At 39.8% G+C, this 24,853-nt stretch overlaps 1 protein-coding gene across 1 annotated transcript in view; it reads right to left on the bottom strand.

The window, feature by feature from the left end:
• NALCN (sodium leak channel, non-selective) overlaps positions 1–24,853 on the bottom strand; it is a 2,672,759-nt gene that overhangs the window by 2,106,152 nt on the left and 541,754 nt on the right. Inside the window, exon 5 of the mRNA XM_086934370.1 lies at positions 12,102–12,230. Within this exon, the coding sequence (XP_086790496.1) occupies positions 12,102–12,230 (129 nt within the window). The remainder of the gene's footprint in view (positions 1–12,101; positions 12,231–24,853) is intronic.

The raw sequence follows: 24,853 nt of genomic DNA, 5'->3' as shown, positions 1-24,853 counted from the left end.
ATTGGGAGCAGATAGAAGTCTGCTGTTTGGACTCAAATGAAGTGTAATTTAACATCTTCTTTAATGCTATAGCTGGAATATCACAATTCTGAAAATTCCCCTTTTAGTACGTTGACATTTTCTTGTCTTAACCAGTTGTGCCTTATGCCAGTGTCCTGGGTCACAAGACTGTGCATTGCTCTGCTGTTGGGGTTTGTTTATTCCTCCCGGACAGTGACATAAAAGGGACTAGGAGTGACAGGATGGGCCATCCTGCAAAGGTGGCTGGAGGCAGAGCTGTGCCCTGCCCCACTTACACTCAAAAGGGCCGGCTACCAGCACATACAAAGGACCCCGACACCAGCCTATTGTCATTTCAGACTTCTTTGAGCCTTCACAATTGAACGGAAGAAATTTCTAGAATCGGATGTGGAGATAGGAAGCGGTGTTCCCTACCACATACAAAGGCTGCACCAGGTATAAATCTTAGACCTCCAGCTCCACTCATCAGATCACTTCTGGACTTTACATAGGATGGACTGCTCTGCCACCAGAGGACTGCCCTGTGCTACCAGGGGGCTGCACTGCTGCTTGGAGATGGCCTTGTTCTGTGAGAAGGAAGACTTGACCTGCTTACCTTTATCCCAGGCTAACCTGGGTGATTTCAAGGGTTTACTGACCTCCTGTTTGAGCTGCTGGGACATAACAGGCTCAGGAGGTTTTCCTGCAACTGCCCAGCTGACCTGCTGCAAATGGATCTGCCTGGACCTGCAACTGGACTTGCCGGAGCTCTGCTGGCATCTGCTGGAGTGAGTTCCTGATCTCCATGAAGTGCCCCACAGGCCAAGGAGTCTTGATTCCTCCCAAGAAGAAAAGCTGAAATCCTGAAGTTTTGGGCTCTAAAACAACAATGAACGGTCCCATTCACAGTGAGACTCTGCCACGCGCAATGAACGGCAACATGAAGCTCCAGTGAAGACGAGCTCTTTAACCACTACAGAGACTATCATCCACAACGCTCTCCCTGCTCCTCGCAGCCTCCTCCCCTGCAAATGGAACTCTTTGTGCTGGACTTTGAGATTGTAACACTTTCATCAAGCCTACCCTGTTTCCTTTATCTAACCTACACTCCATTGGAGTGGGTCTGAACTTGTGGCTATCCCTTGGTCTAGCAATACCAGATGACCGCAAGTGATGATTTGTGCCTTTTGGTGATATATTTACTTAAAACTGTAAACCTGAATACCTCAGGTTCTGCCGATTGGATTTTTCTAATTCTAGTACCATTTCATTTTCTTGAAATGTACTCTATGTTACTACATTGGTGTTGCATGTTTCTTGTGCTGTGGGTTCACTTTATTACTGTTTGTGTTCCACATAAATACTTTACACATTGTTTCTAAGTTATGCCTGACTTTATTTGCACCAATATACCAGATGGGTAAGCATAGGCTAATTTAATGACTTTTGTGGTTCACCATGACAAGGATTGCAGTTTTTGCATGAGTGGGGCTCCTACCCCCTTCAAATAATAACCAATTTCTTACAGAGGCTTTCTAGAGGTCAAGTGGATACAAATAATCCCCATGTGGAGGCCGGTTGCCTGCTATCTGGTTCAAGCTGTTGGGCAGCTCTCTAGGGAGACCTCCAGTAGTGATCCAGGTCTTCTGAAGAAGCCTCTTCCAACTCAGAGACTTTCTTTTTAAGGCTACTATGGTATGCCCACTCCTCAAACATCTGCTTTCCACCTCACATGCTCCCCATTGGAGCCATCAAAATCAACTTACTTTGGCCTTGTATGAGAATCAAAGACCTGTGCAAGTGCAGGCATGCTACCCCCAATAAGCTCAAGGTATTCAGACAAAACATCGTTGACACAAATATCTGGTTAAAATATTGTGATATCAAAACATCGTGGAACAGAATATAGGAGGCAAGAATATCATTTTTGTAAGTCTATATATAGTTTTTCTTTTTAAATATTATTGTACCTAATATTGTTTTTACTTTATTTAGGTGATTTTTTTTAGTTTTAATGTTATTAATTGTTATTATTTTAATGTTATGTAAATTGTTTTGGTGGGTATTTGGATTTGGTGCGGTATAGAGTGGGAAGCTTACTAAGCATATTTTGTTTAATTGGTTATATACTTTTTATGATTTTAATTTGTAAATTTGTTAATTGACTATGTAAATTGCTTTTTGAGCCATTTAATAGATGAATATAATAGATTGCATTTTTTTGTTAAATGATGAATTGATCAATTCAGTGTGTTAACCATTTGTTTTTATTATTTGGAAATTAATTAATATATTATTTTTTATAATAATTCATTTTATAGTGTCATTTTCTAAACCAATGTGTACTTTTTTCTGTTAAAGATGTAATTTGTTTTTGTGGTTATTGGAAATTTAGAACAATAGGGTGGGAAGTTTTTTAGTCTATTATAAAAAATTTATTTGTTATTGTTTAATATAATTTTATGTATATTTTTATAAGTTAATGTGTTTTTGGTTTTAAATTACTTACATAAATTATATAATCTTAACGATATTTTTATGTGTTCATGGAAATATAGTTTATATTTAATTATGTTTAATACATGTAAATCATTTTGCATTATTTAGAAAAGGGAACATTAAAACAGAGCGTTCTAAAGTTTAACAGTTACACTAGTGTCCAACACATTCCCTACAAGTTTTCCTGTTGGAGCGGGAATAGAAAATCACTTTCCATCCTATTGCTCAGGTTGTAGTTAGAATAATACATCTGACTCTTTCAAGTACAACACTTTCTGAACCGAAGTTTATATTAGAGAAGGAATAGTAAATGTACCCATTCAAAACAAAGACGTACCCTACTGCTGCTTATATTGGATTGGGAATATTAGTCTGACTCCTTTAAGGTTCGAAACTTTCTCTACTGTTTCTCAGTTTGGAGAGGGAATAGTATATTTGACCCCTTCAAAAGTACTTCAGTTTCCCTATAGTTGCTTACCTTGGAGTAAGAATAATAAACCTAACTCCTCTAAAGTTCAACACTTATCCTACTGTAGGTCAGGTTGGTAGTAGTGCGTTTAAACCCTCCAAGTATAATTATTTAAATTGTTTTGTTATTTTTATATAATTTGTTTTAGTTTAACTTTAAAAGTTAGTTTAATATACTATTTATTGCTTATTTGTTTTCGCTAATTTATTGTTTATTTTAATGTAGGTATTCTATATGTTTTTATTATTTTAATATCTACTTTTGTAAATATAATGAATTAATAGTAGTTTTTAATTTATGCTTAAATAATAATTTTATTTTTTATATATTAATTTGTTGTGTTTATTTTAAAGCATACATTTCTGCTGTATGTTTAAAAAAATGTGCTTATTAAAGTTTTATACATGGTAAAACATCAACTTCAAATGTGGCTCCAAGCATGGTACGACCTAAACATGTATTACAGTCAAGTTTTTAACTCTGGCTCTGGATTGACCAACGAGAAAATATCAACAGCAAATACATGAACAATATTTCCCAACAGAAAAGAAAATGGGAAAAGAAAAGAGAAACTCTGGAGTCTGCACCGGATATAGGAAAGTACATTTCTTATGGGTAAGAGGTAGCCAGGGGTTGTACCCATCAGGGGTATCACTTGAACAGGAGTTGCAATCAGGTCCTAGCAGGTGGCAATCTCTTCCACGGTAGACCGAAGGTGATGTCGCAAGTTGGGAGAGGTCAGGCCCCGATCTGTATCCCCAGCAGGGTGTGTTATGTGTTGTGCTTTGTGTTTGTAAATTATAATTTTTAAAATATTTTCACACATATATTTTTTAAATTTTAATATTATTTTTAAGTTAATATATGTTTAAAAGTGAATATAGTCTATAATAGTTTACATTTGATAAACGTATGTATTTTCTGACAATATTGTGCTCTTCTATATTTTTGTTGTTGATATTTTTGAGTTTACATGCAAATTATGGAAAGTCAAAACATGTGCCCTTGACATTTTCTACCAATATTTTTATTGCTGATATATATATTTTTTTTAATTAGGTTTCATTTTAATCCAGGAATTCAAATAACACATTTATTCACAAGTATTACATATCCCTGTAACCATCAATTCATTAAAAAACAAAATAAAAAGCATTTTTATGTTGCCATTTATGATTAAACTTCTTGGGAGGCCCAGTTCGATTTGACTAAATTTTTTCCCTATTATGTACCTTTTTACAGTTTTTCTTTCCATGCTGAATAAATTGGATGGCTATCTGATTTCCAGTCGGTGGTGATAACTGATCTTGCCACCAAATGCAATGTGCCTATATGTTTGCTTAGATGTAGTGCTTACGCCCAAGTGAGTTGTCCTTTCTATCAGTATGGCAACTAGGTCTGGATTGACGTGGATGATTAAAGATTGCCTCAACTGGTTACAGACTTAATCTCAATAGACCTCCAATTATTAAAATGTGGAAAGCACTTCACAACATGAGCAGTCTGAATGTGACAACAACTGCATTTCATTTTTGAACTGCAGAATATCTTTATAATTTTTACTTTTGTTGTGTTATTATATGGAGTGTAAGAATCTTTACACTTTAGATACATTATTTGTGAATGTATTTCTTAATAGTAACCCCAACAATATTGTGGTACAATAATATCAAGGACAAAAAATTGAGGGACAAAATATTGTAAGGTAATTGCATATAGGAAAGTATAGATTTACTCCTGCTAAGTCCACATTTACATACCTTCAAAACAGATGTGCGGCATAAGTACATATATGTGGAGTTAGGTATAAAAAATATAGACTTACTTATCTTTCGATATTTTATTTTAAATATTCTGTCCTCGATTTTGTGTCCCATCGATTTTTGTTTTCACTATTCAGGGGGTACACCATTAATGGTGGCTTAGATAAAAAATAAATGCATAGAACATACTTATAGCTAGATGCAGGTTGTGATTTGATTCTGCATTATAGAGATCCTTTCTTTCTTATGCTTATTGGAAAATGTACCAATGAATTTGAAGTACTGTAAACACTATCATATGTCAAATGTAACGCATTAGTATATGTTAAATATATTTATTTCTTCAACTTAATGAATCATTATTAAAAAATATGTATCTTTTTAACTGGTTCCCATCGATACTCTCATTTGAGCTGCCTGTTGGTCAGTCAATTTTTTTTCACAAATACTCTGCATCCCATTTGACTCCACCCTTAAAGACGTATAGCATTGCAGTCGTGTTTGCCCTCTCCCAGTCACGTCAAAGGCATAATGGCTTTCAGTACACATGTTCCAAAATCTATACTACTTAAGCCTGTTCTTCGTTTATTGCAGCAGCACTCTTTTCAGATCGATGAGATTGTCTATTAATTAGCTAAGTACATGATTCTAATGAGGTCTGGGTGATTAGAATACTAAGCAGTCTTCTGCTTGCCATGTCAGTCTTGGGTATTTATTCACAGAGCATGCAGCGACAGCCAGTTTAATTATTTGAACAGCTCAAGTCCTCAATGCCTTCAGAATACTGAGGAACCATCCTATTTGTATGACCTTAATGAAAGTACAAAAGGTCTAGCGTTACACCTTCTCAGGAAAGAAAAATACAGTAAAACACATTTTCTACCCACAGTGCATGAATAAGCGTTATATTCGTCCAAGGTAAGGAGAAAAAGAACTTTAGTCTGAAAAAACTCCAAATAATTTATAAACTGATTTTCATATATTTGTATTCAAACTCCATGAACAATTTCATCTTTTACCCAGATCTTGCTGTCACCATTATGCAAAATGTAGATTTGATAAACTGGGGATTATTTAGAGTTTGGCAGAGGCAGGATAGACTCAAAAAGTACCAAGGGTCCCCTCGCCCTACACAGACTGCATAGAGCATCAACGTCCTCTATAGAGGGCAGACAGCACGGCCTCCATTTTTCAGCAGATGTCCCACAATGGCCAAACTCCAAATAAGGCCCTATTAATAGTTGAAATTGTTAATATTGTCATTAGGATTATACTGTGCTGTAAGTTAATTATGAGTGCATCAACGTGGTGAGAGACTCAGCACTCATACAGGTGAAATATAGACATGACCCGTCCTCAGATTTTTAGTTCAATATAGGAGCTATGGATATAACTGAATGAGTGTTTCCGCAATGTACTAAAAGTAAATGATCCACTCTTTTTCTCATACATAGTTAGACTGGTACAAAAAAGAGTGGACTCTCATAGTAATTTGTTTTTGGGCAGGGAATCAGTTTCATGGTGTGGCTGGAGTGCTACATGGCCCATATTACAGACATGGCGCAACTGCCTGTTTGCGCCATGGCACCCATTTAAAGAGGTGTGCCAGGCACAAACAGGGGTAGTGCACTCTCTTATAATAAATGTGCTGCCCCAGGGAAGCAGTGGAGTCACACTGCACCCAGGGCAGCGCATTCATTGAAATGCAGAGCGTCTGTTTTAAAGCTGCTCCATGTTTCACAGTGCGGGCGACAACCTGCATGCACTTTAAAGAGGGGGTTAGAGATTACCCAGTAGACGGGTGCAGTGAGTGACCACAAGTGCCTACAGGAGGATCTCTGGCGGTCCATGGGACCCTCTTTCACCCTGCCAAAAGGATTCCCTCAGTGCTTTAATGTACAGTGCGCCACATTTATGTGGTGCACTATCAATGCACCTCCTACCGGCCTGTTTGTCTCTGCCCCAGTGTCCCTAATATGGCATGTCTTTTGGGGTAACAATAATTCATATAAGGCCCAAAGGGGTCCTCAAGAAGGGAGAGCTGTTACTTAAGAAAGTGTTAATCATATAGCCTTTAGCATATGGCATATAGAATTGAATGATTGCCAGGGAGAGCAACAAAGGATACATTCTAAATGTACCGAGGGACACAGATGGTCATTGACATAGTAAATTATTTATTTCATAAATACTAAATAATGGTTTTGGGAAATATAGGGCATATTACCAACAAGTAGCGATATTTATCGCTAAATATGCTTAGCCACGATTTTTTTATCGCCGAGCATCGCCGGAATTTATCGCTGAGATAACGTGCTATTAGCAACGTTTATCTCCAAAGCAATACATTTTCTGGCAATAGCGGCGAAATGCGTGAATATCGCTGAGAATACAGCGATATTCATGTATTAGCGATGAAATACTCTTAGCCATGTTATCCACCTCCTATTGGATAACATGTCGAAGAACTGGTCTGGGCAGGTGTTAGTATTTGGAGATATTCGCGCTTAGCGCGAATATTTTCATCGCTACGCCTGCCTTGCTAATAGGCGATAGCGATGTTAGCGACTGTTTTCAGTCGCTAACAGTTTGGGTATGCCCACTTTGCATGTTATTAGTGATACATATTGCTAACATGCAAGGTAGGCCCCAAACCGCTCGCTATTATCTAAAAGCTGTCGCTAACTGCTGTTAGCGACAGCTTGCTAATAGGGCCATAGATTTATCGCCGCTTAGCAGCCGAAAACGGCTGCTAAAGCAGCGAAAATTCCCTATTGCCACCCTTGATAATATGCCCCATAGTTCACGTGCTCACAAGAAAGGTCAAAAAAGCGTGATGTGACATTTAAAATATACATCCTACTGGCAACATAGGCACAAACTCCTGACGATGAATTTAACATTAAAAGGCGTTTTTTGTTGTATAAAAAGTCTACGGCGTGCCGATCACAAGGAATTGAGATCATTATCAGGACAAGAATGTGAGCATGTGGAATTTCATGACCTGGAGGAAGCCGGTAATCGAATTGTAACTGGAGTTATAGACAGGTGGATCAAGGGGTCACGGCAGGGAATCCGGACCCGGACGCGTGCCTGTGCAAGTTGTGCCAAGTGCCTCCAGGAGCCAAAATGAAGCTGTGTAAGGGGGCAGCGGTAGCTCAATTGAGGTGCTGAATCATCCGCAGTGGGCGTATCTGTAATTGTTTAGGCGGTCGGCTCAGTCACAGCGCGTCATTGTATGAAAACAAATTTAAGTTGGGAGTAGACTACATTAGTCGGTCAGAGTCGAGAGATGGGCAGCTGCCCCGTCTCATGTTTCAGTGCGAGTGATTTCTGCTGTCATGTGCTTTGGTGCGGGTGATTTCTGCTAATATGGCATGGGAGCAGAGGCAAAGTGATTCCCTAACTGCATGAGTCCACGCCCCCATGCACATGAGGGAACACCCTTTCATGATAGTACTGGTCTTGCAGGAGTGCTAGCACTATCAGTATTACAGCACAAGCAGCTGCTGTCACTTCTGTAACATGACAGTGTTCCAAGGATGCAAAACACAGACACACACATCTGTTGCGTCCTCGGGGCACTGTATAAAGCACAGCCCTAGGTTGACAATGCAGAAGATTTATTAGTGTACACTACATTCTCTCTTCCCTAAATTAAAAACCATCAATGTTCTTATAGGGACTCTTCTGGACTCTTTACAGTCTATTTTAAAATATATTTTGGTAGTCCAGTTAGACTAAGCTTAGTTAGTTTGAGAAGTGAAGTGCTAACAATTCAGGGATTCTGTGCTTTTAGTTATAAAAAGTATGTATGTAGCTGAGTAATAAGAATAAGCAGGAATTTTCTTCTGCCAGAATATGGGGATCTAGAAAGAGGTCTGATTCCAACAAGGCTCCTCGATTGTTTATAAAGTTCTTGGGGATGACACAATCTGGCTAGAAAATGGGCATATGTGTCGGCCATCTACCACCAAGATCCTGTTTCCCAGTGTTTAACTTCAGCACATTTGCTGCCACTCTTTTAACTGATAACACACATTTCATAAACGTTGAAGCCTACGATGGCATGGGTATAAAATGCAATATCAAATTACATAATTAATTCGTTCAGGGGTGTGAAGCTATTGTCCAAGAAAAGGATGCACAGGACAGAACACAAAGGCAGGTCACAAGTTACTGTTTCAAACCTTGAGAACTGCACACTACCCATTTGTAGCCTGCCAGGTTCTATGCATTGTAGATTAGTGTTCACTACAAAAAAGGGTATCAGAGGGTCAAAAGTTCTACAAGTGATTATTGGGGATAACGGTTGAGAGTTATTACCACTAGCCATACAACAGATCTTCTTTGCGAAATCAACAAGAGCCGGGTCAGTGTCTGGTCTCTAACACCCATCAGTCACCACTCAGAACCGCCCTTCATCATTTGGGGTTCCGAGGACCAACACAGCACCTGGTCTTATCTCTATCAGGAAGGGGCTGACCTTCCTGTAGGCAGGGCGGGGTCACTTTCAGTTGGAAAGAGTCTAATTGTGTCTGAGTGATGTAACTGACGGGGTAAAAAGTACAGTGCAGAAAACAATGTGATAACAAAGGGTAAAGAAAAGGTGAGTAAAATTGGTTTAGGAAGCAAAAAAAATAAAAAATAAAATAATAATTTTAATTGGATACAGCTCCCAACGCCAATATTAAAAATAGCCAAGACAGGGAAAATTTATAAACTGTCTAGTGGTGGAACGTGGTCAACATGTTTCAGCAAATAGTGGCCAAGTGGCCTTGCTTTCTTCAGGACCTTGTAATAACGACTAACGCTACTGCAAACAAAAAAAACCCAAGTGTATAAGAGTGTTTTTAAAAATTATACATTTTCCCTGTCTTGGCTATTTTTAATATTGGCGTTGGGAGCTGTATCCAATTAAAAATAGTATTTTTTTTTTTGCTTCCTAAACCAATTTTACTCACCTTTTCTTTACCCTTTGTTATCACATTGTTTTCTGCACTGCACTTTTTACCCCGTCAGTGTTGGTCCTCGGAACCCCAAATGATGAAGGGCGGTTCCGAGTGGTGACTGATGGGTGTTAGAGACCAGACACTGACCCGGCTCTTGTTGATTTCGCAAAGAAGATCTGTTGTATGGCTAGTGGTAATAACTCTCAACCGTTATCCCCAATAATCACTTGTAGAACTTTTGACCCTCTGATACCCTTTTTTGTAGTGAATGTTTGATAGGGCGTGTACTCAGAGCTGGTCATTAAATTAGCCCTAGGGTCCCCCATAACTGTATGTGTTGTAATTGTAGATTAGTGTAACACATTTTAGTGCTGTTGTCCACATGACATCCCCAAAATACTTTGCAACTTATAATGAGCTAGTTTCCTCTGAAAAGTGCAGTTTGGTGTGGTAGCTCTGAGTGTGGTGGTTCTACTTAGATAGTTTGTGTGCTGCTAAAGGCAGTCAGAGTGTGAGCCGAGTCAAGGTTGAGGAGAGGTGATTGGTTGCTATGGATGGCAAGCCTTTTCAGCATGGGTCTGGCTTATTTAATTGAGTGATTGTCTGGCGCTGGCATGCACACGTGTACACTGCAGCAGAAGAGACTACCCCCGGGTCCTTCCTGTCTCCTCCTTGACATATCCGTTTCCAGGTCATATATCCTGATCTTGCAGCCAGTGTGCTCTGAATGGGCCGCATGGCTTTAAAATAACCGACAAGTCGTGGACATTGTCTCTTTCTGCAGCCCACCCAGACAGGGTGGAGCCATCCGGCCTGAGCCCCTGGGATCATGATCTTTGGCTGTAGCGCTCACAGGGGCAGAATGCACCATCTGCCCACAGCTATGAGCCCTGCCATGGACAACAACTTTCATACGCTAAGTGCTGCATAGAGGCACGTCATGTTGCTGTAACATGTGCAGTGCCACCATGGGCCCGACACACTGCTAGCAGTGAAACCCCTGGCCTGATTTCTCATCCCGTGCCTTGAATTCAGAGAGGAGCTTTCAGTGCGGCACAACAATGTCCTGTAGTGCTCCTGTGGAGAAGTGTGGCTCAATGGTTAGAGCGACAGACCCTGATGCAGAGGTCTGGCCAGGGACCAGGGTTCAATTCCGGCCTCAGCGGGTCTTGGCTCAATTTCCTCGGATCTGATAATTCTCGCCTCGGTGCTTATTCTAATCATGGGTCCCAGTCTGCAACTCTGGGCAATAGCTTGCTTAATCTCCACAACGGCCCCAACAGCGCTGGGATGCCTGGCTTCATCTTGGGGGTGCCCAGGAGTGAACATTTCACAGGGAAAAAAAGCCAGGAAGAATTCCACAGCGGTATGCGTACAGTGCCAGGAAACCCCGGTTGGGGTATAAGTGCGCTATACAAGAACAAATTCATTTCATTTCATGTGTGAGGGTGGTCAGCAGTGGCACTGGTCAATTGAGATGCAATGTGTAATTCTGGCTTATTTTTCCTGGACAATGCCAAGTATGCACTCCCCATTGTTGGTATTCTTAGTGAGTTTCCAGACCATTCATTTGCCCAAAAAGAGGTAATTTATTTTAATTTATCTCATTTTATGGATATACCTGCTGTTTTTTTGTTCACAATAGTGTCGCTCAAAATGTCACACGTGGCATTAAAATGTCACACATAAGCAGCCCAAAAGCACAGAAATGTCACACACAAGAAAACTGACAACATGTCAGCTACGCATTCAAAAGGAAAGACGCTATCCATTCCAATGTTAGATCTTGATCTTGAATGTTGAAATCTCTTTTGATTTGCATGATTAGCAGGTCATCAGCTCATGGTCTGCAGATCTCATGCATGTAATACTTTTCTTTTGATAACTAAAGACACGACTGATCGCGAAGGTCCTTTTTTACTAAACGCATAGTTCTGTACCAGCTGCACGGTTTCTTTTTTTTTTACTTTTCTAAATGTGTTTTTTTAATTGCTTTGCAAAATTGTTACATTTATACACCAGCTTCCTTCCTGTTTTTCTTGAGTAATTGCAAAGATTTTAATTAATCACGCAATAAAGATTATTATTATTATTATTATTATCATGCATGTAATACTGTCAAGCAGATGTGACTTCTCTGCTGAGTTTGTTCTCCTGTGGTGTCCTTCATATTCATTTTGTTTTTAATTATATCTATGGCAACTGGAATTATGCGGCATGAGTGAACCCAAATTATGTGACAAGGTTGGTGTAATTGTGTAGCAACAATAGGCAAATATGCCTTAATGCCGAACATACTGTCGAAGTAGTATTTCACAATTGTATCATTCTAGCACAGAGTAAGACTGGATGGACAAATATTTAACTGCATTAAATTAAGTTTTGGCATAGATTCACAGATGACGTAGTTAAACTTACCCTTCCTCTGTATCATTTGTTACACAGTGATATGTAAAGGTACCAAACATCTGCACTCCTAGGATTCCGTACAAAAGGAGGAAAAACAGCAAAAATATTGATACACTCCATATTTGCTCCCCAGAACGCCTAAAAGAAAAAAAAAACATAAATGAGAATATAACATTTTAGGTAGGTTTGCTTTCAATTCTGCTACTTTAGAAGACAGCTGACTAACCAGGGTTACAAAGCAATTATAGGTGTCAGGTAATCAAAAGGCACTGTTTAGACTTAAACCACCACATTTCCCAAGCTCATTTTACTTTGATTTGTTTCGAAATTCTGACATGTTTTTAGCTTTCCTGTTTTGGTGGATGCGATGCTACTTCCAGTGACATTACTCAGAGCAGGATAGGATCTTTTATAATTAAACATTTTGCTAGGGCTGCTATCTGATTCCTAGTGGATAGGACATCATGTTTACAGAGGTGGGCTTTTCTGTTCCAAATTACCATAATGGGGTGTGTTAGTACAATTGGCTCAACGGTGGCAACTCTATACTACATGTCCCAGAACTCATTAATTCTCAAATAAAAGGCCTGGACTGGAAACAAAGTTGGAGCTCAAACCTGAAGCTCATTGGTGACCATACTTTTTATCGATTGTGACCAGGTTTTAGATTGCAGTGTTTTTTCACAGGTCAAAAATGTATAATATTACGTCTTCGAAATTATTCATCTCCAACATAATGTTTTTTTTAAAAAAATACATTATTTTCAGGCTATTTGAATGTGTGGTATCACTCATCCAAGTTCCTATGGTTTCTAAGCATTTATATGCTTTAGTCGCAGAATACGTTATGTATGGCATGATTCAAGACTCTGCAGGGTTGTATGACATTACAACGCATGCTAATACATCGCATTCCATTACATCGCGGTTTTTAAAACGCAAGTCGTTACAACGACTTGCGTTGGAGGGCGCTGGACTTAGGCGTAGTATAATTTACTATTCCAACTCCAGTCTACATACAGTAGGGAAGGTGTTGGATAGTAAAATATACTATTCCTTGTCCTAGAGCGCCATCCAGCGCAAGTCGTTGTAATAACTTGCGTTCTAAAAACCGCAATGTAATGGCATCGCGATGTAACGACCGCGTTGTAAACGACGTTTCCCCTCTGCAGTAGGATGGGCTTCCATACTGGGCCAGCCTAAAAAGACAGATCAGATGTTTGTATATAAGAAGGCAGGTTCTCTAACAGACAAGTATTCGTAACGACAATAGGTTTCACCTTTTTATATAGCCAATACTTTTTGATGATGCTGTTCAACATATATATGGTTATTGCCTTTGCTGAGCAGTATCAGCTAAAAATAAAGCCACACTCCAATGTTGAATATGCACAACTGCATTGTCACGCATGGGCAGAAATGCAAGATCACATTATGGAGACCTTAGCACGATATATATGTGTATATGTATCACCATGCATGTGCACGTATGCAACTTGATGCTGAGTGACCCTTTTTTCCTTTTCATTTACCATTCGAAGGTGGTACATGCCCATCTTTGAGTGTTAAATTGAAAAGTGCACAAAAACCCTTTAATTAGAAAGAAGCAACCTGGTAGCAAATTGCAGATGAGCAGTGAGAGCAACAGGGAGCAGGGAGGAGGGTAAGCAACAGAGGTTCTAAGTGGGTGGAGGCTCAAATAAACAAATCGCAAAAATAGCTGAGCGTAAAGGGAATGGGCAGGGGATGAGTTGGGGAGAGCAACACAGAGAGCAGAGGAAGGTTCAACACAGAGAACAAGAAAAGACATGCATTCTCATTGAGAGCTAAAAGAAAAAAGTAGATCCCTGATGGGGAGCTGTGCAAGGATACAAGTCTTCCAATCAAAGAGATGGAAAATAAGCTATTCTTCAGGGGAGGGGCAGACACTAGAAGAAAAAAATGAAATCCTTTGAATAAGAGGCAAGCTAATGGGATTGAAAAAAACAGCAAACAGTGGTAGGCAGTAGCTGATCCAAAGCCCACACTTAGCATACATATTGACGCAATAGGAATCTACAACAGGCGGTTAGAAGCTGTCTGTAGGGGAGACGTAACAATGTTTTTGCTAATCTGTTGATGATCAGTAGTTTGACTCCCATGTGTACATTACTCACAATGCATTGTCAAGTAACCCTTTAAAGGCCTATTTCCCTATGAAATAGATTAGGTATGGAAAAAATTGAATCATCTGACGCCACTGATGTTAAAAATAATGAACCGAAGCAAACCCAGATCTACTCTGATTTAATCTCCGCTTAAGCTTTAGCCGGTCGGTCTTTAAAGAAGAAGATTGCTGCAAATTATAACAAATTCCGGTCATCGCAGTATGAATATGGTGAACAGGTGAGGAAGATACTGGCATATCAGTTGGCAGACAAAAAAGCCAAAAACTCTATAAAGGCAATCAATGGTATGGATAATACGCTTCATACAGAGACTAGTATGATTCTTAAACAGTTCAATACATACTATGAAACCTTATATGCTGAATCCGATCCAATAATTCCTGAGGAACTTTCTAAATACTTAGGAAGAGCAGCTCCTCTCTCCCTGCTGGAGGAGGCTGCTTTGCAGCTGACTTCTGTAGTCTCTCAGAAGTAACTACTTATTGCTCTGTCGGCACTACCATCAGGTAAGGTTGCTGGAGATGACTCGATTCCAGTGGAATTTTATAAACAGCTTAAGAATGTTTTTATACCTGTAATTGTCAAGGTTCTACAAGAGATTGGCACTTCTGGGGCCACTCTTTCAACGAGGGGCATCTCTAATATTGTCTTTTTCTTTAAAAAGGTAAGCATCCTGATGAATGCGGCTCGTATCGGCCTATTTCCCTCATTAATGCGGATGCCAAGCTCTATGCCAAGGTGCTTGCTAATCGTCTGGCCAGCTTGATACCAGACCTCGTTTCTGGACAGCCACATGGTTTCATAGTGGGTCGAGGCACCACAGTACATACCAACCCTCGATTGTGGCCTTTGATCATGCTAACCCCACTGGGAGCAATTTAGGCATGATACTCTTAGACCCAGTAAAAGCCATTGATTGCATAGCTTGGGGCTGTCTAAGGCCGACTCTCATAGTTTTCAGAATTACTGGCCGATTTCTTATGTGGATCCGAGCTTTATACAGTACACCTCAGGCTAAATTGAGTTATCTTGGCATTCAATCTATGCCTTTTCGTATACATAGAGGGACAAGGCAGGGGTGCCCCCGTCCCCACTCATATTTGCTCTTTACATTGAGCCTTTAATACGGACACTGATGATTAACAATAGAATTACATTGTTATGTTCTGGAACGTGCGTGCTTAAAGTTACAGCTTACGCGGATGACATCGCGATTTTCAAAGCTGATCCCACTGCTTCTTTAGAAATAATCAAGAAAGAGGCACAAACTTTCGGGTCACTTTCTGGTTACAAACTAAACACTAGTAAGACACAAGTGATTATTAACTTTAAATCTCCCAGCCCTATAGCAGGGGCTTGCCATGTGGCAACGTATCTTGGGGCACGGATAACTTCGGAATTACGAAACATACTTAATCTGAATTATGAATCTCTCTTAGATGAAGTATCTGAAAAGCTGCAAAAATGGTATAATCTCCCCATTAGTATTATTGGCAGATGGAACATAATAAAGATGTTGATACTACATAAATTCTTATATCTATTCCATGCTATTCCTCTTAGAGTTCCTAACTCTTTTTTTAACTTGGGGCTATAGGCGATCTCACTGAGCGATTAAATGTATAAAATATCTTTATAATCTATGGGGGTTTTCAACTGCCTGATTCCAAGCTCTACATCTGGGCCTCCTTCGCAGGCCGTCTCCACAGCCTCCATTCAAATAAAGACCAAGATTTTTACCATCAGCTTTTACTGGGCCAAGACAGTAGTAGATTTTTATATTGTACTTTAGACCTGAATTATTACAAGCGAGTCTGCTTCAAGACCATTAGAGACACTGTTACTGTTTGACCGGATATTCTTTCTGGCTATTCTCTTCAACTTTTTCACTATAGGTTCCCGCTTTGGGATAACCCACTCATGTCCGAGATCTTCAAGGATAGGGTGTTAAAAAGCTGGGCTACGTGCAGGGTGGAAAGACTTGGTCACTGATACGACATTAATAGTTTCAAGACCTTTCAAAGTCTCCAGAATACATTTTCTCTTCATCATCAATTTTATTACAAGTATTTGCAGGTTAGAGACTTTTTCTTGAGATCACAAAGGCTCATATCCATTTCTGCAAATGAGATACTGACATTTGTTCATGAAACACCCCGTAAACACTCAATATGGATTGCTTCCCAATATTTTTCACAGTTCAGAACAGACCCTTGTCTCCAGCTCGCACTGAAGTGGAGCCGTACCTTGGGGACAGATATCCCTACCATACTAATTAACAACGCATTCACTACACTAAAAGAAGCTGTAGTGTCAGTTAATTTAAAGCTCAAACATTTTAGGACACTGTGTATGCTATATTACACCCCTAAGAAGATAGCAAGCTGGCGGGGATAAAGAGGCGATCAAGCCCCCGACGACAAAACAAAATGCCCCAAGTGTGGAGCCATTGCGGTCAACATAGTGCACAGGTTTGCTACATGCCCGCTGATCTAGGCTTTCTGGGAGGACATTAGCCATGCTTGCAGAGACAGATTGGTGCTAGAATTAAGATTTACCATACAGGAGATAATGATGGGTTTTAAGGTTGACCCTAGCCCGGCACGTCGTGCACTTTTTGCCCTCTTACTGGTTACTGCAAGGCTCATCATCGCCAGGGCTTGGATCTCTCCTAAACCTAGTAGCTCGGTGGAGTGGTGGACTCTGTTGGTTGAGATTTGTGAAAAGGAAAAAGTTGTGGCAAAGACCAGAGGTATATATACGTGCTTTGCGAAATTTCAAACTATTTGGCATAAGGTACTTAAGGATTGACAATTAAAATGTGATTTTCCTGTTGTATATGTTTTCCATGAACCAATTTTGTTTTATGGAAATTATGTGATCTGGTCTTACCCCGGTTTCTCTTTTTTTTCTTCTTTTATTGTATATTTGTATACACCGTGATAATCTCCCTCTGCATTAACATAACAAAAAACATTTTTAAAGAAAAAATGTAATTAATGTTTTGGTTACCTATAAATATATAGTATTTCATAATCATGCATACAATGTTGAAAATAGGCATTTCAACACCACATACAATTCCAGTAAACTTTAAGCGTGTTCTACATTGGACCATAACTCAAGTAGAATGTGTTGGTATGCACATAGTCTCTAAGCAATGTCCATTGGTTCAATCCATACCTCAAAGTAGATGACTATCTTTGAAATATGCCTTTCTGCAACCTAAAACTTGGTTCAGAATTTCACAGCCTTAAATTCTGATGCTTTTCTGATATTAAAATTTAAGCATATAGAACCCTGTTACCAAGCAAACCTTAGATATGAGTCGTGATATAATTTACACGTGTGATAGGAATAGTGCAAATAAACTGTAAAGTTCAGTTATGATTATCATAAATAGGAATGTCATGGACCGATGGGTGGGAATAGTAGAAAAGCAAAAAAAAGGGTTGTGTGAGCTGTTTAAATTCAATTAAGCCACTGATAATTACTCGGGCTACATTTTAATCCATTGTTTTTTGCGCATTATGCCATTGCAGTAAACTACAAGTGATAAGGCAAGTCTATCATGCATGAAATCTGACCCACATATCCCCTTTTGTAAAGCTATGGCATTGATCACTACACTCGTCCTCAGTAAACCTGACCATAGCACTAGTTTTCTACTATGCCTCCCACTCTACTCCTTTTTCTCTGCAGGGCAAAGTGCTAAAATGTGCCATGACAACCTTGAACACCCTCCCTTCTCGCATCCAGTCATGACCATGATAAGTGGTTGTCAGCCAAACACAAGGCACTCTCTAAAGTAGTGATAATGGCATTTAAAGTAATAAATACTACCTACCCCAGATAAATAGCTGTGTCTCATTTACTACCTCCCTGCTTGCTTTTTACATTCAGACAGTTAGAACCTATAAGCCTACCCCAAACCTCGACCCACATTGAGGTTCTAATCCTTCAGCATTGTAAGTTCCCTCTACTGAAAAACACATCTGGCTGACTTTTGGGCAAACCCTTATCTCTATTGAGTGAAAACTGTACTCAAGGTACATCTCTTTCTACATGAATTGCCAGATTGAATAGGTACATCCTGATCATGTAATTATGTAGGCTGCATAAATACGCTGTTAAACAGTACATTTATGCATTGTCTTGTTATTGTCATCACCTATCAATCACCACGTCACTGCATGTGATTCTGATGCGTGTGACACTGACCTATGCACATGTCCAACATTGCTTTATGCAGTGTTTCTAGTAGAAAGGCTCACATAGCTTCAATAAGTTCAGAGAATTGAAATAAATACACATGTTAGGGCCATTTGTGAGCTTTTCTAATCGTTAATGGGCCCCTGGGAGGTTTGAAAGAGGGGTGATATATGCTAAAACAGGGAAAATGAAAAAATGTGTGCGTCAATAATGTTGAAATTCTGAATTAAAAATAGGTGAGGCTCAAATAGAAGCCATTACAATTATAGGAAGAACTTTTTTTTAAAGAAGTAAACAAATAGGTTTATTAGTGTTTGGGTATTCTGTCTGAAAAATATCTGGCCAAAATTGTCTGCACCGCAGCTGAAGTAAAGGTTGACTATGGCGGGGTACATTTTATGAGGCAATAGTTTTCTTTTAAACTCATCATCCGAAAATATGTATTTCAAACAGTGCACCTCGAGATATTATGTAAGCCCACCCTGACATGTCTGTGCTGGCCTCCATTCACAAATCAAATGACATTGAAAGTCCTCCTATGCTGTAACTTTCCTAGAGTACTTTACTCCCAATTATCTTACCAGTATGGGAGCAACATTGCCACGTCATTAGGAAGAGCATTCCAAGAATCAACAGGTATTTAATTGTTTTCAATTATTATTCAGTTCTGAGAAATGTATGGAAGGTAGCACAGATGTTTATTCTAGGAAATAAAAACATGGCATTTCATTTGAAAGGGAAGATAGAACTTGCTCTATAGAAAGCTGAAAATGCTGACTAACATACCTCAAGAGTTTCTTTAAAAAAAATGATGGCTCCATGACAGAGAAAAATGTATGAGGAGGAAAGCCCGTTAAGAAATTAAAGCAGAAACTGACAGCCAACCGTAGAGCAATGCATGAGGAGTCGGGTGGGGGTGGGGGGGGTTTGAAGGAACCTAATCAGAACCTGACAACCCGTGTAAAGACGGAAAAAGTAGAGTGACCTGTTAACATTTCAGAGCAGCAACCAACAGTTGTGTTGGCTCATTCTCAAATGAATGCATATTAGTGATGGGGCTGTCAGAAATACCCAGGAACGAATAATTTCCATAGTCCAGTATGAATTTTATTGAATCCAAATAGCAGTGGTCCAACTCTAAGCATTCAGGCATTCTGATATTGTGCAGCACACCCTATATTGGAAGAGAGAGGTTAACAAGACAGCAAAAATCTGATGAAGAAAGGGGTCTAAAGATGTCTCCTAGATTCTACCAAGCATAAACCATCTCTGAATTCATGTAGCCAAACCACTGATTTTACAGGTCAATTCACAATTCCAAAATCAACGTATTCTCTTACACTGTGTACTTTATTAAATACCCCCCTTGCCCTCAAAGGATTAATCATCCCAGCACCTTTCCTAATTGTCAAGAAAATGTCCCACAAATAACTCATATTACTAATTAAGGTTCTTTTTCAATATCTCTATGGCCAGAAGTAACCAAAACGTTTTAAATTTTAGGAAAGGGAAAGCTAAAACTGTCCATAGAGTGCAGTGCCTTTAAAATATTACTTTCAAATATGTCAACTAAGGAAGGGGGAAAGCCTCCTCCGACAGTCGGAATCTCCTACCCTGTGTTGGAGCCCTTCCGACGGACCCGGTCGGTTTACAATCCGCCTGCCCGATTACATTGTTTGCAGTTGAAAGGTAAACCGATTGGTCATTCTGAATCGGTTTCGAACTGCTCTCGGAATATTTGTGTAGGTCGGAACTGCATCGTACACCCCTATGGACAGCTTTTACGTCCTTGGGATCATGATGTCGATTTCCAACAGCCTTTCCACGTCTGCCTGTCCGACATGAAAAAGCTGTCCGAGAGTGATTTTTGAGGCCCCTAACAAGCCCCCCTTCATCCTGCGGCCTCCGGTTGGGGGCCTAGTTTGTACCCAAGGGACCCCCTTGGAAAAACCATGCACTGTGTGGCACGTACCGTGGGGTACCCACAACTGGGTGCAGGGGTTTCCTCACAAACCCCATTTCCCCATAGGAGACTGTGTTACGGCCGGTTGTCGGGCGGAGCATGAGATCCCATAGGAAACAATAGGAGTCTGACTTAATCGGTCGGTCCTAAATCCAAGTCAGTGTCCGGAGGAAGCTTTCCGCCGATCATCGTAATGAGCCCCAGTATTGTATTGTTAAAAAAAATGCCCATTTCTTCCACTTGATACTCAAAAAGGGTCTCTAACTACACTACCTGTGCCCTAATTGGGAATCTTACAAAATCATTTGGCGTCCGCCTTTCTAGTTCTACCTACTACCTACCTAGCTACTAGATCAACTTGAAAAAAATGTAAGGAAGGATGATTTTATCTGGCACATTACTTCACTTTTGAGTTTTTTTGCCAGGGACAGCTTATATTCTCCCAACATTTCTAAATTAGAAGTATTCCTGTGTTTACCTTGAGTGAAATGCAGATGGAGAGGCACACCATCCATGAGTAAAGAGAATTCCAGCATGCCTAGCCCTTTCCCTATCAGAGGCACCCAGTCTAGTATTCCACAAGGATAAAAGGACCACTGAAGAGGATTGAATGAGAAGATACCCCCTCTACCCTTCACAATGCTTTACATGTGTGAAATGGGATCGCGTGCCCTACTATGCATAAAAAAGCCTCCAGGTGAGCTGTTGATGGTTGGTGGGCAGTATTTAATATGGCTGAAAAGATAAAAGGAAATTTCCTTACATCATCCATGATAAGGTCCAGTTCTGGAAGTGGATTTACTTCTGCCTTTGAAGGGAGAACTTTTTCACTAGTTTCTGGTGAGGGAATAAGCTAAAAAAAGGTTTGTGAATACCCATAAACTCACATTTGTAGGTGTTTGTAAACTACCCAAGAAAGTCCACTCCCCACCAATGAGAGAATATTTACTCCCATGTTTCATTACACTGAGGTAATATTATGTTAGCAAATTTACAAGCCAGTATTGGCCCTCATAAATCATGCCATTTGCATATGCAAGTTGAAATTACAATTGTATATATCGTTGAATATAAGGGCCCATATGTCAACCTGTTTCATGAGGTGAAATACTTTTTTGCCATACCAGAGATGTGCAGAGGGTGGGATACCAGCTTAATATCTTTTTAAATATATTAGCCCTCCTGTGTGATCTGGAGATTTTAGCCTCCGCCAGTGTCTGAACCGTGTTCAGAACTACTAGGAATCTCACTCTCTTGTGTGCTGCTGCTGCACAGGATGGGTCGGTTTAACCTCTTCGAAGCGGATGACAAAGCCAGCTCGTCATGGGCGTTACCTGCGCTGCGCGCATGACGAGCTGGCTTTGTCACGTTACCCGCGATTTTCAAATTTCAGTGCGCAGCGGGAAAACCCGCTAGCGCGCATGCGGTTAATGTCTGTACAAACTTTCCAGAGACCACAGCAGGGTTTTCTTTTATGCTCACCCACTTTATTTCTGAAAAATAAAGGAACGAAAATATGATATCTACAAATCTTTATTATATATTACTCTAGGGCAACTAAAAATGGCACACAGTTGTTGCAGTGATAATTACAGCTTTAGCACAGTTGCTTAGAAAAGAGAATGCAAAGAAAATACATATTTTTTCAAATTTTATCTAGGAGAATTCTGCTTTATTTTCCGTAGTTCAGTTGAAATTTACTCAGCTCCACATATCTGTAAGTAGCCAGTTTCAGTGGGAGCAGCCATCACCTTTATTGCTTGTCCAAGTCCATTGGCAAACTATTCAGAAACTCTCCCTTCAGATTGTCCTCTAATATAGCTAACTCTTTTTATACTGTATTACACTGAAATAAAAATGTGTGAACAGGCTTGCTTCCCAAGATGTTTATGTGAACAAGGCATTTGAATTAAAGACATTAATGGAACAGTGTTAGAAATTAGACTCCTTGGGGGGAATGGCTTGCCGCCCAAGGAAGATGGCAACATCTGAGTGAACTCTGCGGGACGGCATACAGAGTGGAGATGCAGAGGCAGCTTCTCCTGTTGGCGCTGGTGTTCCATAGTGTCGTAGTGGCTGCTGAGTAAGGTAGCAGTCACAAATACCTTTTTTGGTGCCCAGGAGAGTGTGCCTTCACTAATAACTGTGGGGCACTTCTTTCCCTCAGAGATGCCCACCATTTTTAATAGGAGCAGCATGACATGGATGCAGGCAGACACACCAAAATTGATATCTGGCCTCCACTCGACCAGATAATATCCCCAGGGTTGGTCTACCCTGTTTTTCTTCACTGGTGCAGGCAAAGGTGACTTTCTCCTCCCCAATGGGGATTTTTTCCTGACAGAAACTTATTTTTTCTATCAGACCTGTGAAGATATTCAACAACTTTCTCCTGCTGCATGACCTCTCTCCTCTGTTAAATGGGGTTTTCTCCTCTTAGAACTGGTGTCCCTCATTATTTAAACCCATATTTCAGTAGCGCCCATAACAGTACACCTTTTTTCTACAATATCCTGCCCCTCTTCCTACTTTGCGCTCCCGTATATGACCAGAATAAAAATACTTAAAATACCTCTTAAGAGGTTGTCAATCAAATTTCTCAGGTACTCCACTGCAACTCCATGGACTACTGCAATGGAAGACTTGGGTTTGTCTTCACATAGGGGCAATACTTCTGCTTCTCCCTCTACCACAACTCATACCCAACTTAATACAGGCAAGGTGTCAGTCTAAAGACTCAAAAAAGATCAGCCATCTCCTACAAAACCTCTTCCCCTGTGTCAGTGGATCTTCTGCTGTAAGAGATTAGTGCCTAGCACGCTTACATGGAGGAAACCAATGGAAAATTACAAACTTTCTGCAAGAGATGGTCTCATATTGAAGAAAGATTATCCGCAGCGGGACATCAAATTACAAACTTCAATAAAACCTCCCTCATAGTGAATTTTCTTTAATCACAGATCTCGAAATTACAGAAACATGCCAAAGACCATGAAAATCCCAATAGAGGAAACAATGTACAATTCTACAGTCTTCCGGAGGATACCGAGGTAACAAACTATGTTACGTTTTTAAATTGTTTCTTCCTAAGCTACTGAGCTTGCCAGAGGGTCACCACTAAATATTCAGCATACCCATAGGCTAGGCCATCCTCCTGCAACTTCTTCTACTTCTAAAAAACCCAGAAGAGTTATTCTCTATTTTTTGAAATACACTGAACTAATCCAGGTTATTTCTGCTGCCAAATAGATGAAAATTATTTTGTGGTAAGGTCCCACTATTTACTTGTCCTAGGACTATGCCACGAGCACTGCAGATAGGCGTAAAGACTTTTTAAGCCTGAGACCAACACTTTATTCTCTTTATGCTGGTTTTGGGGTATTATCCTTGCCTCTTCAAAGTCACCTAGAAGAACAAAACAAAAACTCATTAGGCCCACAGTCGACTGAAGGCTTTTTTTGACTCCTGTAGAATTGAGGCTATGGACACCTACTAAATCATAAAATTAATATTTTAAAATATTTGCATATCTCAGTTTTGACATTGGAAGTTCTTTTGTTGCATTTATATTTTAGCTGTTTTCCTAACATTGAATAGTTGTAGTATTATAGCATAGATCAATTAATTTAATCCTATCCTTAACTTCAAAGTATTTTCATATTTTTTTCCTACAGGTGTTATCTCTCTGTACATGTCTGTGTCTGCTCCTAGCTCTGTATCATACAACCTTCTTGCATCTGGTTTCCCCATGAGGACCGGACATGCCATCTTTTCCATGTGGTCTCCAAGCCTCCGCTTTCACCCTCATCACAATATTTCTAGATATGCTTCCCTTTTTTAACATTTGTGTGGTCATTTCCCTCTTTTTCAATCTTCGGAATAATCTCCTGTTTTCCTGTTTTACTATCCCAGTAATATCTTATTTCTCTTTTTCTATAATTCTTTGTCATAAATTTCTCCACATCCAGTTAATATATCAGGAAACTGATGCCGATAGTTGGTGGTTATTGTTTAAACTGTTGATTGTTAAAGTTCCAATTGTACTCAATAATGTATATGGGCCTAATGCTCCAGATTGTCAGTTTTGACCAAATATCACTTACAATATACAGATGAAACTTTGTTTTAGAAGGTGACTGCAATCAACATGTTGATACCTTTCTTGATAGACACTCCAAATCACACTATATCTCCAACAAACCACGCAAATCATTTGTTCATGTCCTCAAGCAACGCAAATTAATCAATGCTTGGAGGTTGTGTAACCCCACTTTAAGAGAGTACTCAGATTTTTCTCCAGTACATCACACACTATGACGGATTGATTATATCTTTATTTACCATATTTTAACCGAGACCTTACACTCTGCAGGTATAGGTTACATCTTGATATCTGCTCATTCCCCTGTTTCTATACT

The sequence above is a fragment of the Lissotriton vulgaris genome, chromosome 8 (assembly GCF_964263255.1).
Source record: "Lissotriton vulgaris chromosome 8, aLisVul1.2, whole genome shotgun sequence".
Classification (NCBI taxonomy): Eukaryota; Metazoa; Chordata; class Amphibia; order Caudata; family Salamandridae; genus Lissotriton; species Lissotriton vulgaris.
This window is presented reverse-complemented; position numbering and strand designations above follow the sequence as displayed.